This window comes from Dryobates pubescens, chromosome 9 (genome assembly GCF_014839835.1).
Source record: "Dryobates pubescens isolate bDryPub1 chromosome 9, bDryPub1.pri, whole genome shotgun sequence".
Classification (NCBI taxonomy): Eukaryota; Metazoa; Chordata; class Aves; order Piciformes; family Picidae; genus Dryobates; species Dryobates pubescens.
Window position 1 is genome coordinate 325,225 of NC_071620.1, and position 16,145 is coordinate 341,369.

The 16,145-nt window shown below is 54.4% G+C and overlaps 1 protein-coding gene across 3 annotated transcripts in view; it reads left to right on the plus strand.

The window, feature by feature from the left end:
* The window catches only part of TMEM245 (transmembrane protein 245), a 62,767-nt gene extending 59,904 nt beyond the window's left edge, over nucleotides 1–2,863 (plus strand). For all 3 annotated transcript variants that reach the window (XM_054164297.1, XM_054164298.1, XM_054164299.1), the window contains 2 exons: nucleotides 1,000–1,174; nucleotides 2,634–2,863. In XM_054164297.1, the coding sequence (XP_054020272.1) occupies nucleotides 1,000–1,174; nucleotides 2,634–2,832 (374 nt within the window). In that variant the 3' untranslated portion in view covers nucleotides 2,833–2,863. The remainder of the gene's footprint in view (nucleotides 1–999; nucleotides 1,175–2,633) is intronic.
* The last annotated feature ends 13,282 nt before the right edge of the window (nucleotides 2,864–16,145 follow it).

Genomic DNA, 16,145 nt, shown 5'->3' on the forward strand with positions numbered 1-16,145 from the left:
ATCTTTGGAAATGGCTGAAGAGCTTTCACTGAAAGCTTTCTTCCCCTCTACTCTTTTGTCTCTATTCCCCTAAAAGTAATATTAGTTTAAAAAATGTGCATGAAGAGGGGGACAAAAGGGGAAGCTCTAAAGCAGCAGAAGACACTATAATAGGAAATGACTGTGCTGTGAAGGGTTTAAAGTGTCTAATGACAACTAACTGTCATTAGACCTACTTAGAAAGTACTTGCTCTTTGTTTTGAAGCTACATGCAAAAAGTTTCTGCTTCCTTGTTGATGAGAATGGGGGGAGGGAACCCAAACCATCAAATCCCTCTTTTTTAATGTTATGTTTATTTCTGTTACTTTAAATTAGAGTGACAGCGGTACTGAATCACTGCAGTTCACAGCAGGCATTTGTATAGGCAGAAGGTGTCTGCCTGTGCACCCCTACTGAAATACTGGGCTGGTGTGGAGATCTGGGAAGAGCCAATGAGACCTCTGTAGGCTTTCTTGCACACAGTGGCTCGTTTTTAGCTAGTAAATGTTTGAAATGTGCCTTATTGGTATAACTTTGAATCCCTCTGAATTCATGCCTCCCTCTGTTGGAAGTAACTGGCACAGGTTGCCCAGGGAGGTGGTGGAAGCCTCATCCCTGGGGGTTTTGAAGGCCAGGCTGGATGTGGCTGTGAGCAGCCTGCTCTAGTGTGAGGTGCCTCTGCCCATGGCAGGGGGGTTGGAAGTGGCTGATCCTTGAGGTCCCTTCCAACCCTGACAATTCTGTGATTCTATGACTGACAGTTTGTGAAGCTTTTCTGAGGAACAGTGTAATTTTCTTGTTCTCCTAAACTGCAGCAACAGAGGCAAGTGGGACTGCAGGGACCCGGACTAGATGATCTTCAGAGTTTTTTTCCAACCCCCTACCACTTTGTCAGACTGCTGTGGCAAAACTGTCAGAATTTAACTGTAACTGTCAAACTTCTCTGCTCTTGTCTCACCTCTGTGCTTCTGTGTGTTCCAGCATTAGCAGCAATCCTTGGAGCAGTGCCGTTTCTAGGGACTTACTGGGCAGCCATCCCTGCAGTCTTAGATCTGTGGCTCGTGCAAGGGCAGGGATGCAAAGCCATTTTGCTTTTGGTTTTTCACCTCTTGCCAACCTATTTTGTGGATACAGCAATTTATTCTGATATATCAGGGTAAGTAAAAATGCTTAATGATCATAAATGCCTTTAATTAAACTTAACTTTTCTGAAGCATGTAGAGCAAGCTGTCAGCCCCTGGCTTGGGCAGCAGCACTCTGAGCTGGGTTAGGAACTGGCTGGAGGCTGAGCCCAGAGAGTGGTGGTGAATGGTGCCACAGCCAGCTGGCAGCCAGGCACCAGTGGTGTGCCCCAGGGAGCAGTGCTGGGCCCCAGCCTCTTTAACATCTTCATTGATGATCTGGATGAGGGGATTGAGTCGAGCATCAGTAAATGTGCAGATGACAGCAAGCTGGGGGCAGGAGTTGAGCTGTGAGAGGGTAGGAGAGCTCTGCAGAGGGACCTTGCCAGGCTGGGCAGAGGGGCAGAAGCCAAGGGCAGGAGATTGAACACAGCCAAGTGCCAGGGGCTGCACTTTGGCCACAGCAACCCCAAGCACTGCTACAGGCTGGGGTCAGAGTCACTGGAGAGCAGCCAGGCAGAGAGGGACCTGGGGGTATGGTTGATAGGAGGCTGAACAGGAGGCAGCAGTGTGCCCAGGGGGCCAAGAAGGCCAAGGGCATCCTGGCCTGCAGCAGGCAGAGTGTGGCCAGCAGGAGCAGGGAAGTCCTCCTGCCCTGTGCTCAGCACTGCTCAGGCCACCCCTTGAGTCCTGTGTCCAGCTCTGGGCTCCTCAGGTCAGGAAAGAGGTTGAGCTGCTGGAAGGTGTCCAGAGAAGGGCAACAAAGCTGGGGAGGGGTCTGGAGCACAGCCCTGGGAGGAGAGGCTGAGGGAGCTGGGGTTGCTTAGCCTGCAGAAGAGGAGGCTCAGGGGAGACCTTCCTCCTCTCTACAGCTCCCTGAAGGGAGGTTGGAGCCAGGTGGGGGTTGGGCTCTTCTGCCAGGCACCCAGCAGCAGAACAAGAGGAAGCAGTCTCAGGCTGTGCCAGGGGAGCTTTAGGCTGGATGTTAGGAAGAAGTTCTTCATAGAAAGAGAGATTGGCCATTGGGATGTTCTGCCCAGGGAGGTGGTGGAGTCCCCATCCCTGGAGGTGTTTAGGAAGAGACTGGATGGGGCGCTTGTTGCCATGGTTTAGTTGATCAGATGGTGCTGGGTGATAGGTTGGACTTGATGAGCTCAAAGGTCTTTGGGATCATTTTTGCCATTCACTCCTTCAGATCCTCTTCAGCAGGTGTCTGTGAGGTAGCCTGTGAGGTAGCACTGTGGGTATTGCCAGTGTTATGTGCTGCAGGACACTTTTGATCTGCTGCCCAAACACAGAACAGAATTCAGCCTCAGAATTCAGCCTTGTGCGGTCATTCAAAGAGCAGTTTGTGGTATATGCATGGATTTCTGTAGCTAGCTGTGTCATTCCCTAAGCTTAACAAAACTTTGTGATTAAGTGCATCTTAACATGGATAGAATTGTTGATTGTTGTTCTTAATTGAATTTTCTTCTGCTTATGCTATCATTCTAGAGGTGGTCATCCCTACCTGACAGGTCTTGCAGTAGCTGGTGGGGCCTATTACCTGGGGCTGGAAGGAGCCATCATAGGACCAATTCTACTTTGTGTGCTAGTGGTTGCTTCCAACATTTATAGTGCCATGTTGGTGAGTCCAACAAATTCAGTGCCCACTCCATCACAAGCATCATGGCCATTGCAGAGTCACCGGTGAGTTCTAAATGTCTTCAATGTTTGCACTGGATGAGGCACTTGGTGCCATGGATTAGTTGAGTAGATGGTGCTGGGTGCTGGGTTGGACTTGATCATCTCAAAGGTCTTCTCCAACCTGCTGAATTCTATTGTATTCCCATTAAGTTTAACATGGATCAGCCTATGGAGGTATAGAGAAGGTGTGCATGAGATTTGTGTGTGAATGTGCATCTACAGCTAGATGTGTGTTGAAGGACTCGGAGGGGATTCAGCTATCCTATACTCTAAAAATCATGCTGAACTAAAATGCTGCCTGGAAATTGTAAGCTTAAAATCACAGAATTGTCAGGGTTGGAAGGGACCCCAAGGATCATCCAGTCCCAACCCCCCTGCCATGGGCAGGGACACCTCACACTACAGCAGGTTGCTCACAGCCACATCCAGCCTGGCTGCAAACACCTCCAGGCAGGAAGCTGCCACTACCCCCCTGGGCAACCTGTGCCAGGCTCTCACCACCCTCATGGGGAACAACTTCTTCCTCACAGCCAATCTGAATCTGCCCATTTCTAGTTTTGCTCCATCCCCCCAAGTCCTATCCCTCCCTGACACCCTCAAAAGTCCCTCCCCAGCTTTCTTGGAGCCCCTTTCAGATACTGGAAGGCCACAATTAGCTCACCTCAGAGCTTTCTCTTCTCCAGACTGAGCAGCCCCAACTCCCTCTGTCTTTCATCATAGTTGAGGTGCTCCAGCCCTCTGCTCATCCTCGTGGCCCTTCTCCGGACACCTTCCAGCACCTCCAGACCCTTCCTATTAATAGAGGCTCCAGACTGGATGCAGTGCTCCAGGTGTGGTCTCACCAGAGTGGAGCAGAGGGAGAGAATCACTTCCCTCCACTTGCTGGTCACCCTTTTCTTGATGCAGCCCAGGATCCGGTTGGCTCTCTGGGCTGCAAGTGCTCACTGCTGGCTCCTGTTGAGCTTCTCCTCCCCCAGCACCCCCAAGGCCTTTTCTCCAGGGCTGCTCTCAAGCCAGTCCCTGCCCAGCCTATATCAGTGCTTGGGATTGCCCTGCCCCAGCTGCAGGACACTGCCCTTGGTCTTGTTGAACCTCCTGAGTTTCAATTTGTCAGCAACAGACATTTGTAACCACTCAGCAGATTTGAGTCTTACTTTTTCAATCATCCCTACCTCCAGGTCACCAAAAGAGAGTCCTGAGGAGATCAAAACAGCTGCAGAGTGAGGAAGGTGCTGTACTGCTCCTGCTCAGCATGAGAGAGTGGCTGTCTTCTGAGTTCCCAAGACTCATGGCCTGCTGTTCCTGGGAGCAGTGCCCAGGGAAGCATTCCTCTTCAAACACCTGCAGGCCTTACCTCGCTGTGCACTTGGCCTCTTCAAGACATATTGTCTACTTCCCGTGGCTTTGCATAGTAAGAGACAGTTCAGCTGCCTTGTGGAAGACCTTGAAGCTCTGTCTTCATAAGAAGAATAATTAAGAGGACGGTTATATCCACTGGAGTCACTCTCTCAGCTGCTGAAATGACTGACTTGGCTTTTGTTTCTTGGGTTATTTGTGTTGGGAAACTGTAGTAGCTTTACAGGGAGCTAATTCCAAAAGAATTATATTCCCAGTCTGGTGGCAGGAGAAAAGGTGCAAACCACTAAATTGTTCAATAAAAGTAGAATAGAATTCTTTGCTCTCCTCAAAGTGTTTCTGTAGGGGCTTTGACTGTCACCTGTAATTCATAACACTTCAAATAGTATCCTCTTACATGCACTGGAATGCTGTTGGAGACCGGTGTTTCTAGTATCTTCCTGACATCAGTAGGTGTGCAAGTTGTTCAAAGGCTTCCTCACGTTGGAAGAGGAGGATTTGGTGCAAGAGGTTAGACCTTGCCCTCGTTTGCAGGGACCCATGACAGTATTTGGCTGTTTAGCCACCACCCCAGGGGAGCCATCAAAGGCCTTAACTCTTCTTGGGGCAGAAGTGATGAGTGATTGTCATATCTTACTGCCAATGATAAGAAGTTGAATGGAGCTGTTCAGTGTTCCTTTTCAGATGCTGTGACTGAGTTCAGCTAACTTTTCCAACACAGGGATTTCCAAAGAGGAAAAGGGGGGCGAGCAGGGGTTTTACTGCAGTGTTTTGCTTTGGGTTTGTTGTGCTGTTTGGGTTTTCCTTACCCCCTGTAAGACTCTAGCCAGTTCCCTTAATGAGCTACAAGGGAGAGCTTACAGATGTAAGATATATTTTAATAATAAAGAGAGTTCTTGAGCTCCTGAAAGGCTGTCTTGCCGCGGTCACAGGATCAAACTCGTCTCCATGTGTAATTTTGCTCGAGTTCCAGTGACATTTAAGGCCTTTTGTATTGACTGTTGATTAACACTTTGACACCGTGGATCCTTGTACATGGATCCTTTGGAAAAATAAGTAGTGGATTTTGGGGTAGAAGTTTCACACTTTCTCACACATACGGTGAGGCTCTGAGTACAAAGCAGCAGATGCACATAGAATCATAGAGTCAATAAGGTTGGATGAGACCTCAGAGCTCATCAAGTCCAACCTGTCACCCAGCACCTCATGACTACTAAACCATGGCTCCAAGTGCCACGTCTGATTCTTTTTTGAACACCTCCAGGGATGGGGACTCCACCACCTCCCTGGGCAGCACATCCCAATGGCCAATTACACTTTCTGGAAAGAACCTTCTCCTCACCAGCCCAAACCTCCCCTGGCACAGCTTCAGACTGTGTCCTCTTGTTCTGCTGCTGGGTGCCTGGCAGAAGAGCTCAATCCCCACCTGGCTACAACCTCCTTTCAGGTAGCTGTAGACAGCAATAAGGTCTCCCCTGAGCCTCCTCTTCTCCAGGCTAAGCAACCCCAGCTCCCTCAGCCTCTCCTCACAGGGCTGTGCCTCAAGACCTGTCTCCAGCCTCATTGCCCTTCTCTGGACACATTCAAGAGTCTCAATGTCCTTCTTAAATTGAGGGGCCCAGGACTCAAGGTGTGGCCTAACCTGTGCTGAGAACAGGGGCACAATGCCTTCCCTCCTCCTGCTGGCCACACTATTGCTGATAATATTGTGACAATACCAGTTTAGGCTGGGTGCCTCCTGTTACTGCCATGTAAGCTACACCTCTGCTGTCAGTGTCCAACCCAATACAGTGGACACAGGAAACAGCCTCTTTCTTTCCATAAATCCTGTGCCCTATAAATCCATCTGCAAAGTCATTCTCTTTCTTCCCTTTCTGCTCCTGTGGGGGATGCTCCCTATTGGGTAATGGTGTATTAGGCCTAATGCCAGGTGGAGAAGGGGCTGGGGCAGTCTCAGACCTGGCCAGCCTGAGACTAGCCTAGTTGGGGCGGGGAGGGGGGAAGAAAGAGTCCTGGGGGTTTTGGGTATACCCTCAGGTGGGGAGAAGGGAAGTGTTGGGGGCCTTTGGGTGTGCTGTGAGGGACTCTGTATGCTTTGGGATATCTTTGCCACTATGCTTTGTAAATGTCTGTAAAACACCAATTGCTTTTCCCTCTGAACTTCCCATCGCTCTCCAGTCCATTTGGGGGAGTCTCATTCTTTTGTCCCTCTCGGGGCAGTAGAGGATCTGTCCGGCCCCAAACCAGGACAGAGCAACAAAGACTGACTTTAATAAAAAGATGCCAAAACTCTTAACATTGTACTCTTACTCTCTTCTTTTTGGAAATTCAGTTGTTCTCCACATACCTACTAGTGGAGACAGCACTCAGCTATTCCATGTGCAAGGGGATGTTTCTGCAGCTCACCCAGGGTGCAGGCTTGTTTGATTTTAAGGATGATGTGGCTTCTCTTCAAGCCTTTGGGGTAGAAGATAGAGGTGAAGGGTCTGTGAGGAGAGGCTGAGGGAGCTGGGGTTTGTTTAGCCTGCAGAAGAGGAGGCTCAGGGGAGACCTTCTTGCTCTCTGCAACTCCCTGCAGGGAGCTTGGAGCCAGGTGGGGGTTGGGCTCTGCTTCCAGGCACCCAGCAGCAGAACAAGAGGACACAGTCTCAAGCTGTGCCAGGGGAGGTTCAGGCTGGAGGTGAGGAAGAAGTTCTTCCCAGCAAGAGAGATTGGCCCTGGGGATGTGCTGCCCAGGGAGGTGGTGGAGTCCCCAGCCCTGGAGGTGTTTAGGAAGAGCCTGGATGAGGCACTTGGTGTCATGGTTTAGTTAGTCATGCGGTGTTGGGTGATAGGTTGGACTCGATGACCTCTGAGGTCTTTTCTAACCTGGTTAATTCTGTGTATTTTGTCAGTGATTATTGGATTAGGAAATCCATAATTTGTTTAATTTTTTTTAATGTGGAGCAGATTGGTGCTGCCTCAGAAACATCCCCTGTGAGAGGCAGTGAGACTGACCTATGGCTGCAGTGTTGAGCATCCTTTTTCAGAAAGACCCAAACTACAGAGCTGGAAGCCATTGTTCCCAGTAAAGCAGCATCAGAGCTGCTCTGCAGCTCTCAGTCTCAACCACTGGGGAGAGGATGCTGCGAAAGGTGTTGCCTTTCCTGTGGACCTGGTGCACTAAGGATGGGAAAACAGCATTGTTTCGCTGAGACTGGAGTTTGGTTGCAATGTGGTGGGATGAAATTTCCACCCCCCGCACCCCAACATTAACTTTGCCAGACTGGCTCAGTCAGAAGCAGATGAAAGCTGTTGTACCATGACCCTCAAACGTGGAAGTATCCACTTCCTCACCAATACCTTTATTTCCCTTTCTACACCCAATAGTGATTTATTTACACTTTACTACCACTTTTCTGTTCAAGATCTGTGAAAACATTTTAAAGGCATAGCCTGAAACTACCACACGTAGTGAAAGAGCCTCCCACGACTGCCTTTATTGAGACATTCTATGACATTGGCCTGAGTTTGCCACTGCAGGCAGTGCCACCCTCATGACTACTACCTCTGCAAACTTCTGTCAGAAGATCCTGACTACTTTGGGGATAGGAGTTAACATTTGTGGGGTTTAGTAAGGGAGGGAGCATTCTTCTTCTCGGAATGCAGTTGCTAGGCGTGAAATCTACAGCTTCCCAAATGAAAACAGATTTCCCAATTAATCTTTATTGAGTAACACTTTCCATCTCTTAAATAGAATCATAGACTCATCCAGGTTGGAAAAGACCTCAGAGATCATCAAGTCCAACCTGTCACCTGATACCTAACACTGCCCGACAACTAAACCGTGGCTCCAAGTGCCATGTGTAGTGCGCAGCGGCACAGGGCTGTACAAGGCCCGTAGTGCACAGCGGCACAGGGCTGTACAATGCCCGCTCGTAGTGCACAGCGGCACAGGGCTGTACAAGGCCCGTAGCGCACAGCGGCACAGGGCTGTACAATGCCCGTAGTGCACAGCGGCACAGGGCTGTACAATGCCCGCTCGTAGTGCACAGCGGCACAGGGCTGTACAAGGCCCGTAGCGCACAGCGGCACAGGGCTGTACAAGGCCCGTAGCGCACAGCGGCACAGGGCTGTACAATGCCAGCCCGTAGCACACAGCGGCACAGGGCTGTACAATGCCTGCCCGTAGTGCACAGCGGCAGAGGGCTGTACAATGCCTGCCCGTAGCGCACAGCGGCACTGGCCTATACAATGCCTGCCCGTAGCGCACAGCGGCACTGGCCTATACAATGCCTGTAGTGCACAGCAGCACAGAGCTGTACAATGCCCGTAGAGCACAGCGGCACAGGGCTGTACAATGCCAGCCCGTAGCACACAGCGGCACAGGGCTGTACAATGCCAGCCCGTAGCACACAGCGGCACAGGGCTGTACAATGCCTGCCTGTAGCACACAGTGGCACAGGGCTGTACAATGCCTGCCTGTAGCACACAGCGGCACAGGGCTGTACAATGCCTGCCCGTAGCACACAGCGGCACAGGGCTGTACAATGCCCGCCCGTAGCACACAGTGGCACGGGGCTGTACAATGCCAGCCCGTAGCACACAGTGGCACAGGGTTGTACAATGCCTGCCTGTAGCACACAGCGGCACAGGGCTGTACAATGCCCACCCGTAGCACACAGTGGCACGGGGCTGTACAATGCCAGCCCGTAGCACACAGTGGCACAGGGTTGTACAATGCCTGCCTGTAGCACACAGCGGCACAGGGCTGTACAATGCCAGCCCGTAGCACACAGCGGCACAGGGCTGTACAATGCCTGCCTGTAGCACACAGCGGCACAGGGCTGTACAATGCCCGCCCGTAGTGCACAGTGGCACAGGGCTGTGCAAGGCCCGTAGCGCACAACGGCACGGGGCTGTACAATGCCCGTAGAGCACAGTGGCACAGGGCTGTACTATGCCCGTAGCACACAGTGGCACAGGGCTGTACAATGCCCGTAGAGCACAGTGGCACAGGGCTGTACTATGCCCGTAGCACACAGTGGCACAGGGCTGTACTATGCCCGTAGTGCACAGCGGCACAGGGCTGTACAATGCCTGTAGTGCACAGCGGCACAGGGCTGTAGAATGCCCACCCGTAGCAGTGGCACAGGGCTGTAGAATGCCCGTAGCACACAGCGGCACAGGGCTGCACAATGCCCGTAGCACATAGTGGTACGGGGCTGTACAAGGCCTGCCCGTAGTGCACAGCGGCACAGGGCTGCACAATGCCCGTAGCGCACAGCGGCACAGGGCTGTACAATGCCCGCCCGTAGCGCACAGCGGCACAGGGCTGTACAAGGCCTGCCCGTAGTGCACAGCGGCACAGGGCTGTGCAAGGCCCGTAGTGCACAGCGGCACAGGGATGTACAATGCCCGCCCGTAGCGCACAGCGGCACAGGGATGTACAATGCCCGCCCGTAGCACACAGTGGCACAGGGCTGTACAATGCCTGTAGCGCACAGCGGCACAGGGCTGTACAATGCCCGTAGCGCACAGTGGCACAGGGCTGTACTATGTCCGTAGCGCACAGCGGCACAGGGCTGTACAATGCCTGTAGCGCAGAGCGGCAAAGGGCTGCACAATGCCCGTAGCGCACAGCGGCACAGGGCTGTACAATGCCCGTAGCGCACAGTGGCACAGGGCTGTACTATGTCCGTAGCACACAGTGGCACAGGGCTGTACAATGCCTGTAGCGCAGAGCGGCAAAGGGCTGCACAATGCCCGTAGCGCACAGCGGCACAGGGCTGTACAATGCCCGTAGTGCACAGCGGCACAGGGCTGTACTATGTCCGTAGCGCACAGTGGCACAGGGCTGTACAATGCCCGTAGCACATAGTGGTACGGGGCTGTACAAGGCCTGCCCGTAGCGCACAGCGGCACAGGGCTGTGCAAGGCCCGTAGCACACAGTGGCACAGGGCTGTACAATGCCCGTAGTGCACAGCGGCACAGGGCTGTACAATGCCCACCCGTAGCGCACAGCGGCACAGGGCTGTACAATGCCCGTAGTGCACAGCGGCACAGGGCTGTACAATGCCCACCCGTAGTGCACAGCGGCACAGGGCTGTACAATGCCCGTAGCGCACAGCGGCACAGGGCTGTACAATGCCCACCTGTAGCGCACAGCGGCACAGGGCTGTACAATGCCCGCCCGTAGCACACATCGGCACAGGGCTGTACAATGCCCACCCGTAGCACACAGCGGCACAGGGCTGTACAATGCCCGCCCGTAGCACACAGTGGCACAGGGCTGTACAATGCCCGTAGCGCAGAGCGGCAAAGGGCTGCACAATGCCCGTAGCGCACAGCGGCACAGGGCTGTACAATGCCCGTAGCGCAGAGCGGCAAAGGGCTGCACAATGCCCGTAGCACACAGTGGCACAGGGCTGTACAATGCCCGTAGCGCACAGCGGCACAGGGCTGTACAATGCCCGTAGCGCAGAGCGGCAAAGGGCTGCACAATGCCCGTAGCACACAGTGGCACAGGGCTGCACAATGCCCGTAGCACACAGTGGCACAGGGCTGTACAATGCCCGTAGTGCACAGCGGCACAGGGCTGTACAATGCCCGTAGCGCACAGCGGCACAGGGCTGTACAATGCCCGCTCGTAGCGCACAGTGGCACAGGGCTGTACAATGCCTGCCCGTAGCACACACCAGCACAGGGCTGTGCAAGGCCCATAGTGCACAGCGGCATGGGGCTGTACAATGTCCGTAGTGCACAGCGGCACAGGGCTGTACAATGTCCGTAGTGCACAGCGGCACGGGGCTGTACAATGCCCGCTCGTAGTGCACAGCGGCACAGGGCTGTACAATGCCTGCCCGTAGCGCAGAGCGGCAAAGGGCTGCACAATGCCCGTAGCGCACAGCGGCACAGGGCTGTACAATGCCCGTAGTGCACAGCGGCACAGGGCCGTACAATGCCCGTAGTGCACAGCGGCACAGGGCTGTACTATGTCCGGAGTGCACAGCGGCACAGGGCTGTACAATGCCCGTAGCGCACAGCGGCACAGGGCTGTGCAAGGCCCGTAGCACACAGTGGCACAGGGCTGTACAATGCCCGTAGCGCACAGCGGCACAGGGCTGTACAATGCCTGTGGCGCACAGCGGCACAGGGCTATACAATGCCCGTAGCGCACAGCGGCACAGGGCTGTACAATGCCTGTAGCGCACAGCAGCACAGGGCTGTACAATGCCCGTAGTGCACAGCGGCACAGGGCTGTACAATGCCTGTAGCGCACAGCAGCACAGGCCTGTACAATGCCCGTAGCACACAGCAGCACAGGGCTGTACAATGCCCGTAGCACACAGCAGCACAGGGCTGTACAATGCCTGTGGCGCACAGCAGCACAGGGCTGTACCATGCCTGTAGCGCACAGCAGCACAGGGCTGTACAATGCCCGTAGCGCACAGTGGCACAGGGCTGTACAAGGCCCGTAGCACACAGCAGCACAGGGCTGTACAATGCCTGTAGCGCACAGCAGCACGGGGCTGTACCATGCCTGTAGCGCACAGCAGCACAGGGCTGTACACTGCCCGTAGCACACAGCGGCACAGGGCTGTACAATGCCCGTAGCACACAGCAGCACGGGGCTGTACCATGCCTGTAGCGCACAGCAGCACAGGGCTGTACAATGCCCGTAGCGCACAGCGGCACAGGGCTGTACAATGCCTGCCCGTAGTGCACAGCGGCACAGGGCTGTACAATGCCCGTAGCGCACAGCGGCACAGGGCTGTACAATGCCTGCCCCTAGTGCACAGCGGCACAGGGCTGTACAAGGCCTGCCCGTAGCGCACAGCGGCACAGGGTTGTACAACGCATGTGTGGCGTCCCCAGCAGCACACCGTTACACAACACCTAAGCCAAGATGATAGCAGCTCAGCACTATTCGCCGCATGCCTGGAGTCCGTGGCAATGTGCAGTTACACAAGGCAGGGTCCCTAGCGTCGCGCCCCTCCGCTCCCATAGAAAGGGGTGGGTTCTACGGTGCGGGCACTGACTCGCTGGGAAGGCGCTGGCTGCCTAGCAGCACAGCTCTCGATCGGCTAGAATCCTTTCTGTAATAGAGTGGCTACAGGCTTTTTGTCTTTAACCACTTTTTGAGCTATGAATGAATAGAAATGTTTAGTGTCTGTATTAGAATAAGAGATGTCTGTCCATTGAACTCCTCACACTAACAGCTGCAAGTTTAAATCCTTTTTAGTCTCTCCCCCACCCTCCCCAGCCCTATCCGCCAAGGATTTTTCAGGCACTTCAAGCATTCAGGGCGTTTAGAGACGAGGCAGCAGCATCGAGGACTGACAGGGCGGCGCAGGGTGCTGCACAGCTGCAGTGTCGACAATTAGACACAAGGTGGCAGCACTGAGCACGGACCTAGTATCTCCTGGCCCTTACAGTAGAATAGAATTAGACAGGTTGGAAAAGACCTTCGAGATCATCAAGTCCAACCTATCACCCAACACCATCTAGTCAACTAAACCAAGCACCCCATCCAGTCTCTTCCTAAACACCTCCAGGGATGGGGACTCCACCACCTCCCTGGGCAGCACATCCCCAGGGCCAATCTCTCTGGGAAGGTCTTCTTAACCTCCAGCCTAAACTGTGTCCTCTTGTTCTGGTGCTGCTTGCCTGGGATCATCTTCATTGATGATCTGGATGAGGGGATTGAGACAGTCATCAGCAAATTTGCAGTTGGGAGCAGATGTTGATCTGTTAGAGGGGAGGAGAGCTCTGCAGAGGGACCCTGGCGAGCTGGACAGATGGGTAGAAGCCAAAAGAATGGCATTCAACAAATCCAAGTGCCAGGTGCTGCACTTTGGCCACAACAACCCCATGCAGAGTTACAGGCTGGGGGCAGAGTGGCTGAGAGCTGCCAAACAGAAAGGGACCCAGGGGTGCTGATTGACAGCTGCCTAAACATGAGCCAGCAGTGTGCCCAGGGGGCCAAGAAGGCCAAGGGCATCCTGGCCTGCAGCAGGCAGAGTGTGGCCAGCAGGAGCAGGGAAGTCCTTCTGCCCTGTGCTCAGCACTGCTCAGGCCACCCCTTGAGTCCTGTGTCCAGCTCTGGGCCCCTCAGGTCAGGAAAGAGGTTGAGCTGCTGGAAGGTGTCCAGAGAAGGGCAACAAAGCTGGGGAGGGGTCTGGGGCACAGCCCTGGGAGGAGAGGCTGAGGGAGCTGGGGTTGCTTAGCCTGCAGAAGAGGAGGCTCAGGGGAGACCTTCTTGCTCTCTGCAACTCCCTGAGGGGTGGTTGTAGCCAGGTGGGGGTTGGGCTCTTCTCCCAGGCAAGCAGCACCAGAACAAGAGGACACAGTCTCAAGCTGTGCCAAGGGACGTTTAGGCTCAAGCTGAGGAGAAAGTTCTTCCCAGCAAGATGGGAACATGCTGCCCAGGGAGGTGGTGGAGTCCCCACCCCTGGGGGTGTTCAAGAGGGGATTGGATGTGGCACTTGGTGCCATGGTCTGGTCATGAGGTCTGTGGTGACAGCTTGGACTGGATGATCTTTGAGGTCTCTTCCAGCCTTGGTGATTCTGTGAGAAGAGACCAACCCCCACCTGGCTGCAACCTCCCTGCAGGTAGTTGTAGGCAGCACGAAGGTCTCCTGTGGCTGGGGAGCAGCTCAGCTGGGCTCTGTGCAGAAGGTTTTTCCATTTAAGACACAGCCCCAACAAGACACACCAGGGAAAAGTCACTATTTTAAATCCAGATAGAGACAATTTATACTTCCAGCCTCTGGGAAGCTCTACCTAGAACTGGGTTTTGTATTCTAGAAACCTTTACAGATCATAGAGGAGATACAGGGCAGGGGGAGGGGGGCTTGGCTGGGGGTTCCATGCATGCGGGGACACCGAAAACCAGAGTGAGGCGACCCCCAGATCCTCTCAGACCCCAATACCAGAGGCACCACAACCCATAGAACACCCCAGATACTGTGGGGACCCCACCAGACCTCTACATCTCCTTTGGGACCGTCCAGAAACCCCCACCAGAAGGCCCCAAGGGAAAATCCAGAGGCCTCCAGACCCCCTTTGATGACCCCAAAACACCTTTTGATACCCCCAGACCCACTTTACATGTACCTAGACTCCTTTCACAGGCTTCCAGATCCTTTTTGGGATCCCCAGAACCCCTCTAGATGCTCACAGACCTCCTATATTTGTGCCCAGATCCCCTTTGTTACCCTCAGAACCCCCTTAGATGCCCCCAGACACCCTTCATGTGCCAGGGTGGACATGGCTGGGGGTTCCACACATGGGGGGGATGCTGAAAAGCATAATGAGACCCCCCCAAAAATCCTCTGGGACCCCAAAACTGGAGACACCATAACTCCATAGAACACCCCAGATACTGTGGGGACCCTCCAGAGACCCCTAAACCTCACTGACAGCTCCCCAAACTCCTTTGGGACCCTCCAGAGACCCCCTGGGAGTCCCCATGGTCCCCCCCCCCCCAAAAAAAAAGAAGGACCCTATACAAAAAGGAACCCATACATCATTCATGTTCCTGTAGCAAGGTGAAGGGCAGCACAGGGCCTGCTTCCTACCTTCTGCTTCATGACACAAACCTTTCCACACCCCTGCTAAATCTGATGTGAGTAAGGGAGATGCTCCTAGGAGGCCTTTTGAGTGGGAATGGTGATTTGGTGGTGGGTTTGGAGAGGTCAGTCCCAAGGCAGAGCAGTTGGTGGTAGACTGCTGGCAGTGGCCAGAGCTAGCAGAGGGTATCGGTGTCTGTCTCTCTTCCTCACCAGTGCTATATTTATCCCCCCCCAGCCATAAAAGGCCTGGACTGGGGCTCTGACATTCCACTGACTGCAGGCATTATTTTTGTTCTGGACCTTCAAGTGCAGCCCTTACCCCTCGTCCCCACTGCCTCTTTCTTTGCTGGCTTTGCTCTTGCTGTGCTCTTCTGCTCCTCACCCAGCTGCCAGCTTCTCCCCCAGCTGCCCTGGTAAGTGCTGCTTCTGACAGCAGATTTCATCTCTTCGGGGTGGGGGGAGGAGGGGTTGAAGCCCAGTCTGTAATGCTCAGCTGAGAGGAGCTTCCTTTATTTGTCTCAGCTGCACAGGGGTGTGAGGGATTTTGTGGCTGTGATCTGAAGACACCTGAGCCCTGAAACAAAGCAAAAGCTGCAGGGGTTCACTTACTGCTGCCCAGGGGCCCCTGTGTCCTGTCCCAGTATGCTGAAGGGAAGCAGGGGCTGTGATACACAGGGCATGGGGCATAGAACCTCCTCTGGGCTGAGGGGATGGCCACTCAGCCAAGTGAGGGGGCTGAGAAAGCCACCAGCATCCCTGCCTGAAGCAGCAATGGTGTGGCCAGCAGGGCCAGGGCCAGGATTGTCCCTCTGGACTGGGCACTGGTGAGGCCACACCTTGAGTGCTGGGTTCAGTTTTGGGCCTCTGACTCAAAGGAGGACATTGAAAGCTGGAGCAGGGCCAGAGAAGGGCAACAGAGCTGGGGAAGGGTCTGGGGAGGAGCAGTTGAGGGAGTTGGGGGTGTTCAGCATGGAGAAGAGGAGGCTGAGGGGAGACCTCCTTGCTCTCTGCAGCTCCCTGAAGGGAGGCTGGAGCCAGGTGGGGGTTGGGCTGTGCTCCCCAGCACCAAGTGATAGAATGAGAGGGAATGGTCTCAAGTTGCCCCAGGGGAGGTTTAGGTTGGACATGACCAATTTCTTCCTGGAAAAGGTTGTCCAGGCCTGGCCCAGGCTGCCCAGGGCAGCGGCGGAGTCCCCCTGCCCGGAAGGGTTTCACAGCTGCAGAGGCGTGGTGCTGAGGGCCACGGGTTGCGGTGCCCTGGCCGTGCTGGGTCAGTGGTTGTTCTCCACGCCCCGCAGGCTGCGACTCCGTGGTTCTAAGCTCCCGTTCCAACGTGCCGCAGCCTCTTTGCCTGCTGTGTTGCAGCCCCTGCCCCGCCGCAGCGCAGCCGGAGCCGGCGCTGCCACC